Here is a 20,088-nt window from a genome sequence, read left to right on the forward strand (position 1 = left end):
CATATAACAAAGGATAGAGAGAACATGGATAAAGACAGGACTCCCTTTGAAACACCATGTGCTCAGATACTGGGGAAAAGGAGTGATATACAAAAGGTTATAGCACATTAAAACACACCCAATCATCTTCTCGACCAAGGAAAAAAGAAAACAAAAAACTAGATGAAGGATGACTGGTAAAGCATGGTGGAATATTTTTTAAGAGATTGTACAGTGCCTTCTGCTAACCTGATAGAAAACATTTAAATTAGAGGTTGACCGAAACCATTCATTTTGGTTTTGGCCAAACCAAATCCACGGTTGAAATTCGTGGTTCGGTTTCATCTGGAACCAAAGCCAAATATGTTGTGCTTCCCACTCCCAAAGGAAAACAAGCCCCTTGTACCCCCAGAACAAAAGTCCCTCCAGGCTGCCACTGCTGCTGCCCCCTCCCCAGGTCCCCCAAGCATTAGTGGGCTCTCCTCGGGCCCACATTAACACTATATATATTTACGTTTATTTAGTTGGATTTTGCTCACACCTTTTCAGCAGTAGCTCAAGGTGAGTTACATTCATGTATACTGGGTATGTCCCTGTCTCTGGAGGGCTCACAATCTACACTGGTACCTGAGGCAATAGATGGTTAAGTGACTTGCTCAACATCACAAGGAGCAGCAGTGGGATTTGAACCAGCCACCTCTGGATGTCAAGCTCTGTGCTCTAACCACTAGGACACTCCTCCACTCCACTATAGTAATCTGATGCCCGACAAGCTTACTAAAATATATAGAACCACCTCCAATCTTTGTTGATGACAATGTGGGCAAGTGAGGTCCTTCTTGAAAGTATGACTGGTTTGTCCAGTGGTGCAGTAGTACTGAAAGAAGATGTAATTTCATTTATAAGAGTTGACTGGAATTCAAATTCAAAAGGATTCCACATTTTCTTTTCTCTTCCAGTACTACTGGAACTGGACAAGAACTGAAATAAGTTAGTTTTGAGTCGTACGGTGGCTGCACAGCATTAAATAGCCAGTGTGTGGAGGAAGAAGTAAGTGCCTTTCATCAGACATTGCAGGATATATCTCTCTTAAGCAAGCTGGCAGGCCTTACTTAGTCAGAACTGTTGGAGGGGAGGCCTTGGCTCTTGTCACGGTCCTTTATCATATACTAGTAAAAAAGCCCCGTTTCTGATGCAAATGAAACGGGGGCTAGCAAGGTTTTGTTCAGAGTGTGCATGTGGGAGTGTGTGTCCCTGCCCTCTGGCCTCTCTCCCTCCCCCTCCCCCCTTGGAGTCCAGTCCCCTCAGTGTTAAGTTTCCTGCTGTTCTGTGTTACAGAGAGAGTGAGGGCATCTTTCTCCCCTCCCCGTCTGAGTCCTTCACTGTTTACAGAGAGAGGGATTTCGTGCTGTGCTGTTTTCCTTCACTCATGGGGAAACCGGATATCTCTGGCGCTTCACACTTCCAGCTGGAGGCTTCATAGAACGTTGGTCTTGCCTTTTATATATATAGAAGATTGTTACAGCAGCCAGGATTTTAATTGCAAGATATTGGAAGCAACCGGCGACCCCCACAGTGGATCAAGTGCTGACTAAAGTGTTGTTTAATGGACAAACTTACAGCCTTAAGGCGAGGGGGAATGGTGAGATTTTTAAAAACTTGGACCCCTTATGTGGAATGGCGGGGTTTAACAGGGTGACCCGTGGACAATGGGGGTCTTCCACCGCAGGGGGAGAATGTTATATACCTGAGATATCCAGAGGGGAGGAGGGGGGTGGGGGGGCTGTTGATGATGCATATATGTGAAAGTACCTAGATTGCTATGTTAAGCTTTGTTGATGTTATGTAAAGAAAAAGTTAATAAAAACATTAAAAAAAAAAAAAAAGGAAGCGCTTTGGGATTATTTGGAACCTGTATTTGTCCTAATGACAGCGACTCTGATCTGATGGACCACAGGGAAAATCATGGCTGCTTCAGGCATTCTTCCAAGTGCAACACCCAGAACTACCCCTGAATTTTTAATTATTTTCTGTTGTATGTGAATGCTCTCTCATTGATGTTATTGACATTTTTTTTAGCATGGATTCTGTCCACCTTGTAGTGTCACTAGCCCACTAGAGGGAAATTAGGAGAGTATGGGGAGGAAATTAAGTGAAAATTTTGTTCATAAAATAAAATCTGTTAAATGCAAGTAAAGTTTAAACTAACAAAGCTGTTATCACTCCTTTAATGCAATACATATTCAGTGAAGTGCTTTATGGGAAAATACAATTTCACAACAATTTAAGACTTCAGCACAAGATAAAGTGATTCAATTTAAAGTACATGGGAAAACTAGGCTTACGAAATTTTTAAACTGCCTTATTTTCTTTGTATAAATAGAACAGCTGCTCAAGATAAGTCATGTAAATAAACAAATTACAGATTGACAAATTTTGAAGATACATAGAAATGGAATGAAAACTAAGAGAAATGCACTTCTCTATGGGATAGGTTCTGCAAGGATATCAAAAGTTTTATCAAGAGAATAAAAGTGGGCCAAATTTTACTACTGAAGTTCACTACTTTGGAGATTTACTTAAAAAGAAACTTGAGAGTTTAAGACAGACCTTTAAATACCCCACTTACAGACAAAAAGAATGGCACTTGTACTATGGCCATTTTGTCCCATATGCAGAGGGCGCTCATCCGTGGTCTAACTCCGTAGAAAACCAAGGACACGGTGGTGGGGGCGGTCCGCCACAGGTGCAGACAGTAAGCGTGCGGCTGTCAGCTCTGCGCACCCCTTGCTAGGAGGAAAGGTGATGGGGTGATGCGCTTCGGGCGGGTATGACACACTTGAAGGGAATGGTGTGAAGTGGCGACCCGCCTCATGTGGCGAACAAGGTAGGTATGCCACTGGTCTAACATAAGACAAGCACAGCTGCCTACATATTTTGAAAATGCCCCCAGTGCCAGTATTTCAGTGCACAGCATGCTAGATAGATGTTTGGTGGCAATTTTGTCAAAAGACCCTTCCTTCCTACCTATCCCCCAAAGTAAAGTCTCATTGAAGAGACTGAAATGAATCAATGGTGAAGGCTTGAAGCCCCCTCTATGGTGACGGCTAAGATAAAAGAGAGACTTCCCCTACACCCCCACATTCAGCTGAAGATTTTTGAAGGGAATTGGAAAAGAGGGAGACAATTTAAAAATATAAAAGTAGCCATACTGGGTCAGACCAATGGTCCATCTAGCCCAGTATCTTGTTTTCCAAACAGTGGCCAAGCCAGATCACAAGTAACTGGAAGAAACCCAAATCATGGCAACATTCCATACTACAAATCCCTATATCATGATGTAAAAAGGAACAATTATTATCTAAGGGAATCTATTCTTGCACTGCAGCATTTTATTTGTTGTAAGGCCAAGAAAGCTTGCCAGCCCCCTGTACTAGGTCATGGAAGGTAAACAGAACATCTGGCCCAAATGCAGTAAATGGCATCCAAGGTAAGGCGCTGTTATGATCTGCGCTAAGATAATATTCTGTAAAGGATGTTCTGCACAGAGCGCCCTTCACAGAATCAATTCATGCCTAACTTTAGGCACAAGCAGTTATGCTTGCCAAAAGCTGCTGTAAATGCTCACATCCAACTGATAGAAGTTAGGCATGCAAAAGCAGGTGTTCTATAACATTGCACCTTATATCTGGGAACACCCCTAATCTGCCCATGACTGTGCTCCCTTTTGACTTGTGCACTATGAAATTTAGACAGATATGTTATAAAAAGTGGGCGTAGGGCAGATCTGTGCTTAAGCCCTAATTACTACAAAATAAGTGCCCCGCACTTCCCCACACAATGCAGGTTCAATGCGACTTACATAGTAATTCGAAATACAAATTCTTATAATAGAAATTTCAAAACGGTAATGAAACATCACTCGGGGCCCATCAGGAGCAGGAGAGAGAGAGAGATTGAGACCCCGGCGCCGGGCCCCCCTGGGGAATTTTGTTCCCCCCCCCCCCTCTCGGCGGCCCTGATACATGGGATAGTCAATAAGCAGGCAGGGTATTTTACTACCTCTCCCCCAGCCAGCACACTACACAAGAAGCAGGTACAAAGCACATAGGTGATTTCACTGCATCTGCTTTACAGACTAGCATTCAGAAAGAAACCATCTGGAAATCAGCTGCAAGTGTGTGTGTGTGCTTTGCAACAACACAGGCTATTTGAAAACTGTCTCTTTACTGATTTGTCTTTACTGTTTAACAGAACATTTATGAACAAAATTACACCTCTACTAGCGCACAATGGAAAATGAAAGCAAACAGTTAACAAATCTACAAGCCAGTATAAATACTCCTTATGTTCTACATGAAGAGAAAGACCTTCCATACCATGTATACAGCAAAGCCTGGTGGACATGGGATTTCCCAACAGGGGTCATTATAGAAATAGGCCCGGACAGCTTGAGTTCTTTCTCCAAATCTCAGTCGAAAGAGAAAATCCTGGATACTGAGGAAGTGACATCATTGGTCTGAAAAGGAGGCATAATTCCTGGGCTCCTCCAAAGACCGTTCCATCAGCCGCAACCAACCTTGCCAACAGCATCATTGGGCTTTCTAGCAAATAGTGGAAGGGCCATCAGCAAAAATACCAAAAAGAGACTCTGAAGACGGGTTCAAAGCAATATATGAAAGCTGCTAACTGCACCGCTTCAGTACAACCAGAAAACACTCTGCCTTCATACTGGCTCTGGACACCATCAAGTCGAACTGAGGAGGCTCCCAGCAGTCCACAAGGAGATGAAAGGCCTGAAGCCTCAGCTTCTATTCTCCTGGATCCAGGAGAGCGCAACTGAGAAAGTCCACCTGCACATTGTCTTTGCCCACAATACAGAACACCAAGTGAATCTGCAGATGCGTCTCTGCCTACTGACAGACTCTCCATCTCTAGGGTCACCGCCAGACTCCCGGTTCCGCCCTGCTCATTTGATGTATGCCACCACCATGGCATTGTTTGACAGCACTATGACCACTTTCCCTTCCAAGAATGGCTGAAACTCCTGCAGAACTAGACGAACTGCTCGGGTCTCCAGGCGGTTGATAGACCAGAACACCTGCTGGCTTGAATAGGTGTCCTGTGCCACATGCCCAAGACAATGAGCTCTCCAAATGAGGAGTCTCACATCCATGGTGACTGAGGAGGATCCAGAGGGACCCCTCTTGAAAGGTTCACCAGACCAGACTGATCCTCACCCTGGGCGTGGGTGGGAAAGAACAATGGAAGTCCTGAGAGGATGGCACCCACAAGGACAACATGGCCTGCTGTAGGAAACGCAAGTGAGCCCTCTCCCATGGCACCACCTCCAAAGTCACAGCAATGGAGCCCAAGAGCTGCAAGTAATCCCCAAACTGTGGGCTCCAGGAGATTGTACAACCGGCACAACTGCGCCCAGAGATTCTCTGCCCGCTCCTCCAGAAGAAAAACTATCCCCTCCAGCTGTGTCAAAGCGTACCCTGAGACACTCCGGGGACCAAGACATGACTAGATGGCTCTTGGTTTGGTTCACTACCTAGCCAAGGAATTCCAGGAGGGAAATGACCTACGAGGAAGCCAATATGGTCTCCGAAGCCGAGTTGGCCTGCCCCCCTTGAGGATAAAGATCACTGCACACCCTTGCCACAGCTCAGAGATATGGAGCACCATGCTCTCCACCCCCACCCCCCAATTTTCTTCATCAACTTTTCCAAATCATTACCAAAGAGCAAACATCTCCTAAGGGAAGCTGACTCAAAAGCTTCTTGGAAGCTGCAACCAGTGGCAAAGCCACAAACAAAGATGATCCTCAATGCAGCAACTGATCAGGAAACCAAATTGTCAATATCATATAAAACATCCACCCAAAAAGGCCGTCCTGGACTCCAGGCAAAAAATCTCCAGGGACTCCTGCAACCACTAGAACCAGCACAGCATGGGGCTATATAACCGCCACAAATTGCAGCCAGAAAGCTGGATCCCACATTGAAAAGGCCAGGCAGAGCTGCTGCTCCACATTCTTTTCATGGAGCTCCCTAAGGGCTAAGCCCCCTTGGACAGGTACAGCAGTCACCTGCTTGACCACCATAACCAGGGCATCCACCCTCAGAAAGACCCCTCAACCTCCTGAGTAAAGGCACTGAGATGAGCAAGAGCCCCGGCGATCCCGAAGGGACTACCCAAGGACTCCAACTCTGCCCTGATCAAGCAGATGAGTGCCTTATGAGGCGAAAAATGCTTTGGCTGCAGAAGGCTTCTGCGTACGTCTAGTAGCACTATAGAAATGAAAAGCAGTAGTAGTAGTAGTAGTAGTAGTAAGTGCAGACCCCATGACCTCATCTAACAGACAAGACAGCTCCGTGTGACAAAAGAGTCGGAACATATGGGACTACTTCACCACAGCCCCCCAATAGGGAGGGTCCTCGGAACTGGAGTTCACAGGGGACTCTGAACCCAAGAGGACCTCCGAGTTCTTCTCCATTTTGGGGTCTCAGCACTGTAGAACAGAACTGGTTGTTCTGGAGGGCCTGGTTTCTTCAGAAGGCCCACTGGAGCAACAAATTCCATTCTACAGTGCTGAGACCCCAAAACAGGGCCCTGCAGATCCCCTCGGGACTTCTATGGACACCCCCCCCCCCCCTAGAGGATGAGGGTTAGGGTTAGGATAAGATCCCAAGAGGGACCTGTGCAGGGCCTGCTTAACCAACTGGGTCAAGCTCTGGAGCCAAAAAACCATTGGGCTCTTAAGAACCCCATCAGGACCCCCGGCAGAAGAATGTAAAAGCCCATCACATGACCAGCGAATTATTCTCTGTCTGACTGGAAAGAGAAGAGAGGATTCTAACTGCCCTGGCAGGAACACTGTGTGAGAAGAATGAATCCATTTTAGCTTGGGGTGGGGGGGAACAGCACATGTGAAATACTCACTCAGAGAAAGGCAGACAGACAATGAAACATTTACACACTATTAAATAATCCATTACCCCTGATCAGATGCTAGCTCTGAAGGTCACCAGCATGCCCTACTGGCAGAGGCGAGATGGACTGCCCGACTGCCCCAGCCTACCTTTGCACAGGGCTCCAGCATCTCTGCTGTCCCCAGTTCTCTCTGGGTGCACCTACAGGGAAATTCTCTACTTAGTACTTTACACTAACATTAGCCCATGACCAAGAGCATGAAGCTAGCCAGGTCAGAATTATTTTTTTTTTTGTATATGTGCTACAAAAGCAAGCACCTTTGAAAAGCTTGAGAGCTGCAGGGGGGGCCTGTGGGGGAGTACACCCAAACAGGATGAACAGGCAACAGGGGTGAGGGGATGGGGACCAGCATTTCTTAGGCAAGGCCCCGCAGGACCAAGCCAAAGCCTCACATAGTGGCATTAAAAAGTGCGACTGGGGGCTGTCGAACAAGCTCTGAGCTCAACTAGGTACAATCCTGAGACTGTGACCTGGGAGTGGCCATTAGGCTCAACCACATTGTGCAGCAGCTGTGGCCAGAAGGGCAGGGAGCTAAGGCCAGGAACAGCAGCACAGTTACCTACCACCTGATGAAGGTAGAGAAAAATACTCTATTGTTACAAGGCGCACCTCTGCTTATGCTGAGAAAACTAGATGTCACTGGCAGAATCTAGTTTTCTCTACCTCCACCTGCTGGTAGGAAAGGATGACAACCTTTGGTTCAGAACAATGGAGCTAAAGTTAAGATGATTATTTTACCAAGATTCTTGTATCTGTTCCAGGTGCTCCCTATCTTACAGGGAGATTTTTATTCACCATTTAAGATAGATTGCTAAAGTTTGTTTGGCATAATACACACCCACAGATCTCCAAAAGAATCCTGTATAGATCTAGGACAGGTTGCTACAGGAGTGCCAATCCTAGCCTGGAATTATAAGGCAGCACAAGTAAAGCTGTGGTAGAATGGTTTCAAAACCATTCCTTCAAGCTCAGGGTTAAAACGGAACAGTTTCAAGCAGATTCCAGAAAGCTGGGGCTGCTCTTGTGGTTGCTAAGAGGAGGTCTTTGCTAAAGAATATCTGTCCTGTTATTGAGTGTACTTTTCTCTACTGGGATGCTATGAGTAGGGTCCCTCATTTTTAACTTTCCCCAATTATCCCCACTGATTCCACTGGGAATGGGACCTAGTGTTCTCTAGCAATGGGCAGATAAGGGTCTCTTCTTAACCTGGTCATTGGTCCCTTTTGCCACACTTGCTCAGGATTTTTTTTTTTTTTTTCATTTATTTTCAGGGCTTGATTTACCACAAGTAATCTATGGAGGCGACTATGGAAACAGGAAGGAAGGGAGACAAACCTAAGAGGACGATCCAAAAGACTCCGTAAATAGATGGGGTTTTGATTGTTATGCTCATCATCAGTTGACTCACTTTTTATTAAAAGCCAGACATTAAATAGAGGATTTTACGGGATGCCTCTTTCCTGGAAGATGTTTTTGAGGATTTGGTTAGCATGAGAAAACTTATTTCATCATTATTTAAGTAAAACCCAACCAGTGACATTTTCACATAGGTCTCTTTGGGAGAAAGAGTTGGGGATCCAGTATGAAGATGAGATATGGATAAAACCTGATGAGCCTCAAGGGCTGTAAATACACAGGAAAACTGTGTTAGGGTCATGTATAGGTGGTACCTTACCCCAGACCATCTTAGCCATGTTTATGCGTTGGAGGAACTGTGGGGAATGGGAGACAGTGGGTCACATACTGTAAACCTGTGTTAACCACAAGCATTTTGGAAACCTGTACAGGGGAGATTTCAGTGTTGGCTGCAGGCTGAAATACTGTGGAACCCAGGGGTGAGGGGATGGCCAGAGTTAAAAAAATATATTGTTAACAAACAGACTTAATGCAGCTTGTTTGACTCTTGCATGTTCCAAGAAGCAGTTGGGGAACCTGTCTATTAGTTACAAGGATGACTCAACTTCGCTATATATGTGAAAGGAGGTGTCTGCATGCTGATCATATGGAAGAAAGTTTGTCATCCCTTCCTGGTTAGCGCTGGCTAAAGGGGAGTAAGGGGAATTTTCTGAGTAGGGGTTAGGGGTGGATATTGTCTGAATTAAGGAAGGTAAGTCTTTTGTTTTTTGTTTCTAAAAAGTGATGAATGCCAGTGAATGTACTTTATTTGGGGTAGGGGAGGTTGGGACAGCAGAGTTTTCAAAGATAAAAATCTAAAGTAGAGGTATGGAGATTGTTTTTTAATCAGTTCTGGCTGTCTTGTTATTACACAGTTAATTCCCTAATAAACCTCTGAAAAACTAAAAGAAGCCAACCTTGATACACTTCCTCCTCTGAGTATAAATTGTGGTTACTTGTCTATGTATGTTTTTTTGATCACTTGAGTCCACCAAAAATGCTGCGGATAGGTAGAGCAACATTTCATCAATTCTGTATTTTTACATACTGTATTTCTGGGATCACATATCCATAATTCTGATTGTCTATGAAGTGAATGTATTTAGTTCTTCATCACTTGCACTGCCAACAGTTCAAAGCCCTTGTCAGGCTACACGGCTTGCAAATCTGAATTCTACCCCTTCATTCTCCCCACCTTCCCCAAACAAAAACACATTAGCTTTACTTATATTACAATACAGCCATGATGAAGAGAGCCAAAGAAGTGAACATGTCCTTTGTGGTTCACTTGTTTAGCAAAAAGGATCGATATCAGTTTCCCCAGTGAATGTGGCTCATGGCAAGCCAACAATGTCATCTTTCAAAGCCGGTTAGCCATCCAAGGGACAATGCTGCACTTTAGACCAAAGCAACACACAGATTTCAAAATATCTAATAACACTCTGAACAGAATATCAACAGAGAGACAGAGAGAGAGATACACCAAAAATAAAGTCACTCACCTTGAGTTTCTTGTTTAATTTGCAACAAAACCTATACAACATCGCCAAGTTCAGAGGCCCAAAATCTGCATAGAAGCTGAAAATAAAGGCAAGTTAGCCACAGAAAATAATATAATCATTTTGTTTTATTCTTTTCCAAGGTGAGATTACAGACATTGTACTATAACTCTTCCTGCCTTTCAAAGTGCAGAGTTTACTTCTGCTTGCAAAACTTGCACTTAAAAAAAACACATTACAAAAATTATCATCAGACCCAAAAGCACATAAGAACAATTCAACACTCAGCCAGTTTATTTACCCTTAATATTTTCCCACAGGGATAAAACAAATTTTGCTGTTAGCATGGTACACAGTTTCTGGTGACATTTTGAAAAATTACCTATTGAATAAAACAGGTCTCTGACAAAAAAAAAAAACCTGTTTAGTATTTAAAATGGTTTGTCATGTGTAGAGTAGGCTGGGGAACAAATTACCGAAGCCTAAAGGACCTTTCTGTTTCATTCTTTTTTTTTCTAATGTTGCCTTCTCAGAACTGGACAAAAAGAGCAAGGCTCATAAACAAAGCTATCAACAAAAGCAGTCGTCTTCTGCTCTTCATGCAGATGCAGCCTGCCAGGTTTCTTAGTAAAAGGACTCAAAAAGCAAAAACATATACTTCTCTAACTGGGAGAATTCTCTGCGTTTAGGGTTTGATTCTATTTATGTCACCTGAAAACTCCGTGCGGAAAAAAAAATACGCCTAGGCGTATTCTATAAAGTACGCCTAAATTTTATAGAACAGGCTTAAATTTCCAAGAGGTGTATAGAATATGCCAAGTGGCTCTCTACAAAACCAAATTTGGTTGCAACCATTTAGGCCACATTTTGCTTGGTGTAAATCCTGACGCCTAAATTAGGTACAGATCGAGTCATTCTTTAACAATGCGCATAGATCTTAGAAATGTCCATGCCCCGCCCCTGGTCATGCCCCCTTTTCAATTATGCGGCTTAAAATTTAGGTGCAGTGCGTTATAGAATACACTTACTGAGCTATGCGTGTAAATCTCAAATAAAAGCAATTAGCAGTAATTGACATAACATGCAATTAACAGCTCTGATTAGCTAGCTAACCAATTAAGTTGTGTGTGCATTGTTATAGAATATGCTTCGACTTTCACATGGTAATTCAGATGCCATATATAGAATCCTGGGGTCAATACCCTAATATACTACTTGTAAAATACATGCAAAGGTCTGATACCAGAAGTACCGTGTGTTGTCTGAATAAATGCCAGAAGTGGTAGAGATGTCTACAAGCATTCAGGTGCTCAGTATCTTGCATTAGCAGGCGCTCACAATTTTAAATGTTAAATACATTCACATCTTTTGAACTCAGAAATTTAAAAAGCCCAAACATTAGCTGAGTTTGGGGATCCACGTGCTCACTTTCCTGATAAGGCAGCAACTGAGGGAAAGACAAAGCAAAAATAAAACATCCAGCCGATATTCAGCTGGCAGCAGTCAGCGCTTTTATGTTCACCGCCAGCTGTATTCCCAAATATTCAATGCTAGGCCATGGCATTAAATATCTGGTTATATGTTGACCATTATAATTTATATAGTTAAGAGCAATATTCAGCCCTTAACTGCATAAGATAAGCCGCATAATTTGGGCCGCATAAAAAGCAGTCCTATTTGTATGGTTATCATATGTGGTTAAGGGCTGAATATTGGCACTTAAATGACAACTCTGCCCCTGGAATGCCCACAAGTTAGCCGGTTTTGGCTCAGGCACTAACTGCGAATGTTCAGCGATATTAACCAGTTAAGTACGGCTGAATATTCATGGTTAGCCACGGATAAGTGATTTAAATGGCCAAGAGCCTCTCTGGGCTGTTTAAATCACTTTGAATATTGGGCGGCATGTCTTTTGTGCCTCACATAAATCGAGCTGAGAACAAAATAGTGACTAACAGAACGGGGGGGGGGGGGGGGGGGGAGGAGGAGGAGGAGTGTCGCAAATGCAGACATGTACCAGGAACTGATGAATACCAATTGTCAAGTCACAGGTAGGCAAGATATCCAATTTTGTAACTTTTTATCTAACAGAACATTCATAGAACGGGCAATAATTTGTCCTATTTTTCTATCTGCTGCATTTCAGTCCAGTGAACAAAAGTTTAACAGTTACTAATTTCAATTACAGCTCATTAAAAGAAAACATTTGTTTGCAAATACTGTGCTACCATAGCATTGTAGCTGCTTGTCCCACAAATCTGAACTAATAACGGCATGAGAAAAATATGCTTCATTAGCGCCAAAGAAAATCACAGAAGGTTTTTCTACACACAAGTCCCTGTACTGCATATTTCTGCTAGGAACCAACTGTTGCGTAAGAATGCAAAATGCCTCTTTCACTTTGTATTCTTTAAAGCTGGCAATAGAAGAGATCAGACTATTTCTATTGTCAGAGTGCCAAAATACTTGGGAACATGTTGACACTACAGTGCTACTCACAAGCCAATAAACATTAAAACCCAGCATCGAAACTGCTTAGGGTTCTGCCCCCCCCCCCCCTTTTTTTTTTTGCTTTTCATGCTGCAGGTCACCTATGGAGAGTTGTGTTTGTTAAATATTGGAGAATAAATAGAAAGGATTCCTGTACAAATCTGTCATGTTGCCTCTCCATCTTCAAGGCCATTTATCACCTTTGTGTTCCACCTCCCTTTATTCATGATAAAACCTCACACCATTTTTCCAACTTTGCCCTTCTAAGGCTGTCCTTTACTGAGACCGCCTCCACTTTCTCTCTTACAGTACTTCTTGCTTGGCCCTGCTCACTGGTCAAAGTTCATTCAGCTTTTTCTGAATGCTAATAAGTGCTTCTATTAAATTTGCCTTATCAGAGATCTCGGCAGAAAAGAGGGTGGAGGAGCTTGAACTTTAGGAGGTACGACTATATATGCTCAGAGTGCCCAGGTACAACAGAGTCTTCTCTTAAGTGACTCAAAAATGGAGTTAAACTAACAACACAAGACCATACACCATGAAAATCTAACACTGTACACATCCTCTGGGCAGGCTGGATGGCAGATAAAGACAACAATCACTCATCAAATACTACATTACCTTTAAAAAAAACAGCAGAAAAGAAAAATAGCTAGAGAGACACATGCTGCAACAAGTGGAGAAATTTCATGGTGTGTCTGGAGGGTGGGGAGCTGCTGTTCTAAAGGTGCAGTCCTGCAATTGCTTTGTTACTGTGAATCAGTATTTATGCTATAGCTCACAAGTCATTCAAGGGCCAATGGCACCACTGAGCCAGCTTTTCTTTATGTGCCCTCATCTCAGGGCCAAACTTGTGGCATAAACCAGATATCTGGGCTTATATCACGAGATTGGCTTCAATACCATTGCTTAACCCAGATTTTGGGGTTAAAGCTGACCTATTTCATTCTCAAAAAAACTGAGGCCCCGATGATCACAGGTAAATGCGGGTGCTAGAGGCCACTAGCACCAGACTAGCGCCCGCATTTACCTTCACACATATGATCAGAGAGGTCTACAGCATCTGCGCCAGGAAGGGGCGGACTAAGAGTGGTCTGGGTCCCTCCCACCTGGTCACTGCCCGATGCCCCCTTACCGCCGCAGCCGACACCCCCACCATCCCAGTTCTTTCCTACCCGCAGATGCAAATTTCAAAAACTGACATATTTCAACCACTATACTATAGGTTAACAAATACACACAAAACAAAAAAAATGAAAAATATGATGATACCAATTTATTGGATCAAATATATTTTCCAGTTAGCTTTCAGAAGCCAAAATCTCTTTCCTCAGGTTAGGACAGTATACTGCTGTTAAGGTATTCTGTTCTGACATGAGAAAGGAAGGTTGGGTCTCCAAACATTAGTCAAAAATGTATTAACATTAGTCCAATAAAGATATCATCTTATTTCCATTTTCTTTATTAACACAGCTACCACACTACTTTATACTAAACTAAAAATAAAATTCATTTTTCCTATCTTTGTTGTCTGGCCATTTACTTTTTTCTAATTGTGTTGGTCCCAGTCTCTTTCCTCGATCGCTTCTTAACTCTCGCCAGCATCTAGCCCTCTCTCTCTTCCCCCCCCCCCCCCCCCTTTCCATCCAGCATCTGCTCCCTCTTTCTCTTTCCCCTTTCCATTCAGCATCGGCCCCCTCTCCTCCCCCCCTTTCCATCCAGTATCTGCCCCCTCTCCTCCCCCCTTTCCATCCAGCATCTGCCCCTTCTCTCCTCACTTCCATCCAGAGTCTCTCCTCTTTTTCTCCCTCCTCCATCCAGCATCTGGCCCCTCTCTCTCCTCACTTCCATCCACTCAGGCCCCTCTCTCTCCCCCCAGTTCCAACCAACATCTACATCCTCTCTCCCCCTTCCATCCAGCTTATATCCCCTCTCCCTCCTTCATCCAGTGTCTGTCCCTCCTCTCCCCATTTCCATCTGGCATATGTCCCTTCTCTCTCCCTCGTCCAGTGTCTGTCCCTCCTCTCCCTCTTTCCATCTAACATCTGTCCCCTCTCCTCATCCAGCATCTCCCTTCCCCCTCCATCCAGCATCTGTCCCATTTCTTCGACTTCCATCCGGCATTTGTTCCCCCTCCCCACTCCATTCTCATCCATCGTCTGTCCTTCCCCATCACCCAGTCACCTTGTACCTGGGGTCCTCCTTATCCCTGCTCAATTTATATGTCCCCGCTATCACCCCACCTAATCCCCATATCCCCACTCTTCTACCCTACCCTCACTTACTATCATACTCTCCCCCCTCCATCCAGTGCTGCAGTCTTTTTTTCAGCCCCACCCAACACCCAAATCCTCTACCCCCCCCCCCCCCCGGACACCCCCATTACCACTGGCACACCAGGACCAGACTATCCCCACTCCCACCCAATACCCCCCCCCCCCCGGTCGCGGCCACCACTGCTGATGCTGTTTCAGCAGTGGCAGCAAAAATAGAAAAAAAAAGATCATAGGGTTGCACCGTTCCCTTCCCACTCACAGCTGACTGGCTCTGGCCCGGAACAGGAAATTGTTAGAGGAAGGCGGGACCAGCAGCCGCGAACAGGAGGAACAGTGCGGCTCCGCGATCTTTATTTCTGTTTTTGCCGCCACTGCTGTTAACAGCAACAGCAGTGGTGGCCGCGGCAGAAGGGTAGTGTGTGGGAATGTGGAGAATTGCAGGCACCCGGGCAGAGCCTCTGGGCCCTCGGGCACTGCCCGGTTGCTGGAACGGTCAGTCCGGCCCTGGTGCCAGGTAATACCACAGAGCTCATTTAAATTAGATTTAAATGAGCTCTGCAATATTCCGCCCATATGATCAGTGTACAGCGCTCTGATCATACAGGCAGAATAGCTCATTAACCCCATGCCAGCTCAGAGCTGGTGTTAGGGTTAAGACCCCCCCTGTGTGTTGTACCCCTCCCCCCCATCCAAGCCAGGCAGCCTGGGCTGTCACTGTCAATCCCCCTGACCACCCCAATGGCTGAAGCCCTGGTGGCCTAGTGCCCCCTCCAAGCACCAACACGGGGGCTGGAGGTCCAGCGGATGTCCAGCCCCCTGATTCCCCCCAAGAAAACAAAGAGTGTGAAAGAACGGAAAATGGAAATGAGATCTTGGAGAAGAACTCTGGAGAAAAAACCAACTAGAGGAAGTGGGGGAGAGAGCCGACTGGAAAAATAAAATGACCAGGCAAACGATTCAGGCCCTGATGACCAGATCCCCGTCCCTGTTCCGAGCAGCGCTGGAGAATTAGTGCAGGGGGATTAAAGCCTACATGATCAAAACTAATAGTGTGCAAATTCATGTGTGCTATTAGTTTTGATCTGAGGGAAGAAGTTGTTTGACAGGTCCAGGCTGTCAAAAAAAAAAAAAAAGCCCAGACTTGTCATACAGGAGGTCTCCCCTCCCTGCATTGGACTTCTCCCTCCAGCCCTCTGACACAAGGGCACAGGGGGGCTGAGGTCCTGTGGACCTCTAGCCCCCCTAACACAAAAAAATCCTCCCTGGTGGCCACATACCCCCGTCCTTCAAGGTGGTCTAGTGGCACCCTCACCCCCTTCCCATACCTTGTGATGACTATGAGGGAGTAGCACTCACTCCTCTTTCCAGTGCCGCCTCCAAAATAGCGGCACCCTGCCCAGAGCATCCCAGGATGCGCTGGGCAGGGGACCACCATTTTAGAGGTGGTGCTGGAAAAAGAAGGGAGTGCTACCTCCTCGTTATCACAAGGTTCGGGGAGGGAGGTGAGGGTGCCGCTAGACTACCAGGGCGAGTGGGGGGATGTTGCCCACTGGATCACCAGGGAGGATTTTTTTGTGTTGGGGGGCGCTAGAGGTCCACCAGACTTCAGTCCTCCTGTGCCCTTATGTCAGGGGGCTGGAGGGAGAAGGCCACTGCAGGGAGGAGAGACCTGTATGACAGGTACGGGATTTTTTTTTTTTGACAGCCTGGACCTGTCAAACAACTTCATCCCTCAGAAGTACCCCATGATCAAAACTAATGGCACATGAATTTGCATATCAAATCCCACCTCCCTTCCCTCCCCTCCCCTAAAGGGTCGAATCTCCCTTTCCACCAACAGACCCAACATCTTTTCTTTCCTTCCCTCCCTCTCCTCTTCCCCCAGGTCCATTCTCTCTCTTTCTTGCTTGGGATCCATTATCTTTTCCCCCTCCCTTCTTCCTATTGTCCAGCACCTCTCCTTCCACCCCTATGAGAAGCACAACTCTTCTCATGGTTGCTCGAACTCACTGCCTCAGCAACAGCTTCCACCAGTGGCCCCTTCAATTGTGCTAGTGGGTCTGCCACTCACTCCCCTTCCCCATCCAGAGTTCAGCATCTGCCATCTCAATCAATTCCCCCCACCACCACCAGTCTGCCTTAAAGGTGGTCTTCCGTTGATCCCCGGCAGTGGCAGCATTGCAAATATGCTGCCTACAGACTAGTCCACTTTCCCTCTGACCCATCCTGCCCATGCACAAACAGAATTGAGGTCAGGAGAGGTGGGATGGGCCAGACGGAAAGATTCAGAGCAGGTTGTAGGCAGCATTATGTGGAATGCTGCTGGGGATCAACAGACGACCACCTTCAAGGTAGACAGGCACAGAGAGGTGATGTTTCTATGTTGAATCATGGGTGGGGGGAAGTGCTGGATCGCGCTGAGGACAGGAGTTAGGATTGGAAGACAGCAGAAGAGATGTTCGGAAGAGACAGGAGACACTGCATCATGACCGTTTTTTTTTTTTGGGGTTTTTTAAAAATAATGATTATTAATTAATACATTAATCGCAGAGTTAACTGCAATTAACTTGTAGTCTTACTTTTTTCTCATCTGCCTTGTTATCTACCTATAGATTTCATTCCTCCCTATCCTTTTCAATTCTTTAGCTGAAAGATTACAGACTTCCCATCTCCTGTTTCCTCCCTAGTTCTCCAGTTACTTAGATGTTTCATTCCGTTCCAGCTACGCTCCAACCCCTACCCCAGTCTTTTGGCCACTCTCTAGTCCTCCATTTCCACTCTGCCTCTCATCCCTTCCCCAGACCCAGTTCTTTTCATGTCAATCACCCCCTCTCCACCGCCAGACCCTTTCTTATGTCTTAACTCCTACTACAGCACCCATTTCCCCCTTTAACTAACCCAGTTCCACCCTCTCACTTCCTGCAAAAGATCTGTTCCCTTCCTTATCTCTCACCCTCTCCATTGCCCTATGTCTCTTTCAACTACCTCCAAGCACTATAGGTTCCTCAAATCAACTCCCTCGAAAAATATTTTTGAACAGAGTTTCACAGTCCTACTCATACTCCTCTCACCCAATCACTTAGTCCCCATTGTCGTCCTAATCCCTGCTATCCCTCACCTAATCCCCATCCCTAATTCTATTGCCAATACCCAATCAGTCTTAGTCTGTCTTTTTCTGGTCTCTCACCAAATCTTAGGGTATCCACATAAGTATGAACCTACGCACTCCCATATTCTCATTAGAGAGTTACACGGGAATGGGAACTGTGGGATTCCTAGGGGTACGAAAGAAGTTGCCACAGGATTACTGTAGGAATGAAAGAAGTTACAATGGGATTCCTGCAAGAGTGTAATCAAAATCTCTGGTGACTCCAGAATGAGGCTTGGAAAGCACTGAGAGAGGCAACTGGAGTACCAGAATGAGGCTTGGAATGTACAGGCGAGAGGCAGTTGGCATGCCAGAATAAGGCTTGGAATGCCCAGAGACATAGCTGGAACACCAGACTGAGGCTTGGAACACTCATTGGTTGAATAGTAGGAGGATATTTGAGTTGAAGAAAACAGCAAGTAAATAATAGTGTTGACTCCTGCGGATATAGGTTGGGATTGAGGAGATTAATTGTGGGAATTGGTGGGTATGGACTGGATTAGATTCTATTGTGGGATGGGTGAAATTTCTTACCCTATGCAACTCCCTAATTCTCATGTGTCTGGTATCCGGTATCTGCCATCCTGCCTTTTTTTTTTCCTTTCCCCAGCATAGGTTGCCTATTCCATTCCCCCCATACCTCCTCCTCCTCCTCTTAGCCAGCATCTCCCTGTATTCTTCTTTCCTTAATACACCTTACCTCAGCATCTATCATTCTGTCCATCCCTTTCCCACTGAAGTGGAGGAATAGCTTAATAGTGCAGTGGACTGAACCTGGGGAACTGAGTTTGATTCCCACTGCAGCCTCTGTTGCCCCAGGTACACAAAATTAGATTGAGGGCCCAGTAGGGACAGAAAAAGTACTTGCATATAATATACTGTATGTCAACTGCTTTGGTTGTACTACAGAAAGGCAGTATATCAAATCCATAAAATCTAAAATTTTAACTCCTGCATCTCCCACTCCCAGCATCAGCCCTAGTCCTTGCCCCAGCCCCTGGTCCCTGAGAATGATGAACAAAGCAACAGGGATTTACTTCCCTCCCCTGCTCTGCTCCTCTAAAAACCACCACTTACTACCTGCACAAAGCTGTTCTAAAACAGTAAACCAGAAATAATTTCTTTCTGATGGTGAACAGGACAGATAACAACCAGTCCAAACTTCAAAGGCTGAAAACCAGTACTGATGAGATGTTTTACCAATAATGTGATTTTCATCATACTGGTTTTCATCCTTTTCTGTCTGGGCTAGTTATTATCTATCCTGTTCACCACCAGTGTCACTTGCCTCTCTCGTGTTTACTTCATATTTCTGGCCAGAAACAGGAAGTGTCTGGTTTACTGTTTCAAAATCAGTGTGCAGGCAACTGTCAGTAGCTTTAAAGAAGCAAAGCGGAAGAACACAGCAATAAGCTCCCAGTGCTGGAAGGGGCTTTCAATGTCCTTAAGCTTGGGCACCCTGAGTCAGTATCCCACTAGCTCACTCCTTAAGCCAGCCCTGCTGCAGCTGTTGGAAGGAAAAATTATGCCTTACAATTACATATTAATTTTCTTTCATCTAGTCCCAATAGATAGTCCAGAGCTTGTGTCCAGCAGATGGAAACAGAGAAAAAGTATTTCTTGGTGATTTGTCCCTCAAGTGTATCATGCAGCCCTAGAATCCTCAGCATTTCAAATGACAAAGCAGTAGAGACCATATACAGCATACAACGCATAAGCTAAACAACACATCTTAGCTTAGAAAGAAGGCAGTGAGAAAACCAATTTATTCTTAACGGCCTATCATAGGCTGAAGCTATGAAAGCCAACTGCCACAGAGATGAGTTATTGGACACTAAAACTGAAGTAAAATTCAATGTAAAAACATGAAACTTACAAAACTTCAATTTATTAAAATAAAAGAACCCCAAAGAGGGGAAAGAGACTGAGAAATCTGTCTCAACTTCTCTTGAGAATAATGTGCTCCTGGCATGTACCTGATAGGTTCTATCTGCATGCACCTTAATGTAAAGGGATTAAAGGAAAGAAAATGATCAGCTGAGACAATTTTCCTTCCTTTTCATCCCATGGATCAATCCAGGACATATGGGATGTAGCAAAGAGCTCACAACTAGGAAGGAAGTTGAGACTGTTATCCAGAGAAACCCACTCAAGGTCAAGGGAAAGCTCAGACCTTTCAGAAATGAATCAAACACAGATTTCAAAAGGTTGCAGGGTCATATACAGAAACAGACTAAAAGGCACCCAATAACCAGACAACATAAAGGACAGATGATAGGCCAAAAGTCAACTGGTAATGGGA

The 20,088-nt window shown here is 45.0% G+C and overlaps 1 protein-coding gene across 3 annotated transcripts in view; it reads right to left on the reverse strand.

Annotated features, from left to right (window-relative positions):
* Nucleotides 1-20,088, reverse strand: part of CDC14A (cell division cycle 14A) — a 282,800-nt gene that overhangs the window by 231,689 nt on the left and 31,023 nt on the right. For all 3 annotated transcript variants that reach the window (XM_030205744.1, XM_030205745.1, XM_030205743.1), the window contains exon 3: nt 9,876-9,951. In XM_030205744.1, coding sequence (XP_030061604.1) covers nt 9,876-9,951 — 76 coding nt within the window. The remainder of the gene's footprint in view (nt 1-9,875; nt 9,952-20,088) is intronic.

This window comes from Microcaecilia unicolor, chromosome 6, assembly GCF_901765095.1.
Source record: "Microcaecilia unicolor chromosome 6, aMicUni1.1, whole genome shotgun sequence".
Taxonomy (NCBI): domain Eukaryota; kingdom Metazoa; phylum Chordata; class Amphibia; order Gymnophiona; family Siphonopidae; genus Microcaecilia; species Microcaecilia unicolor.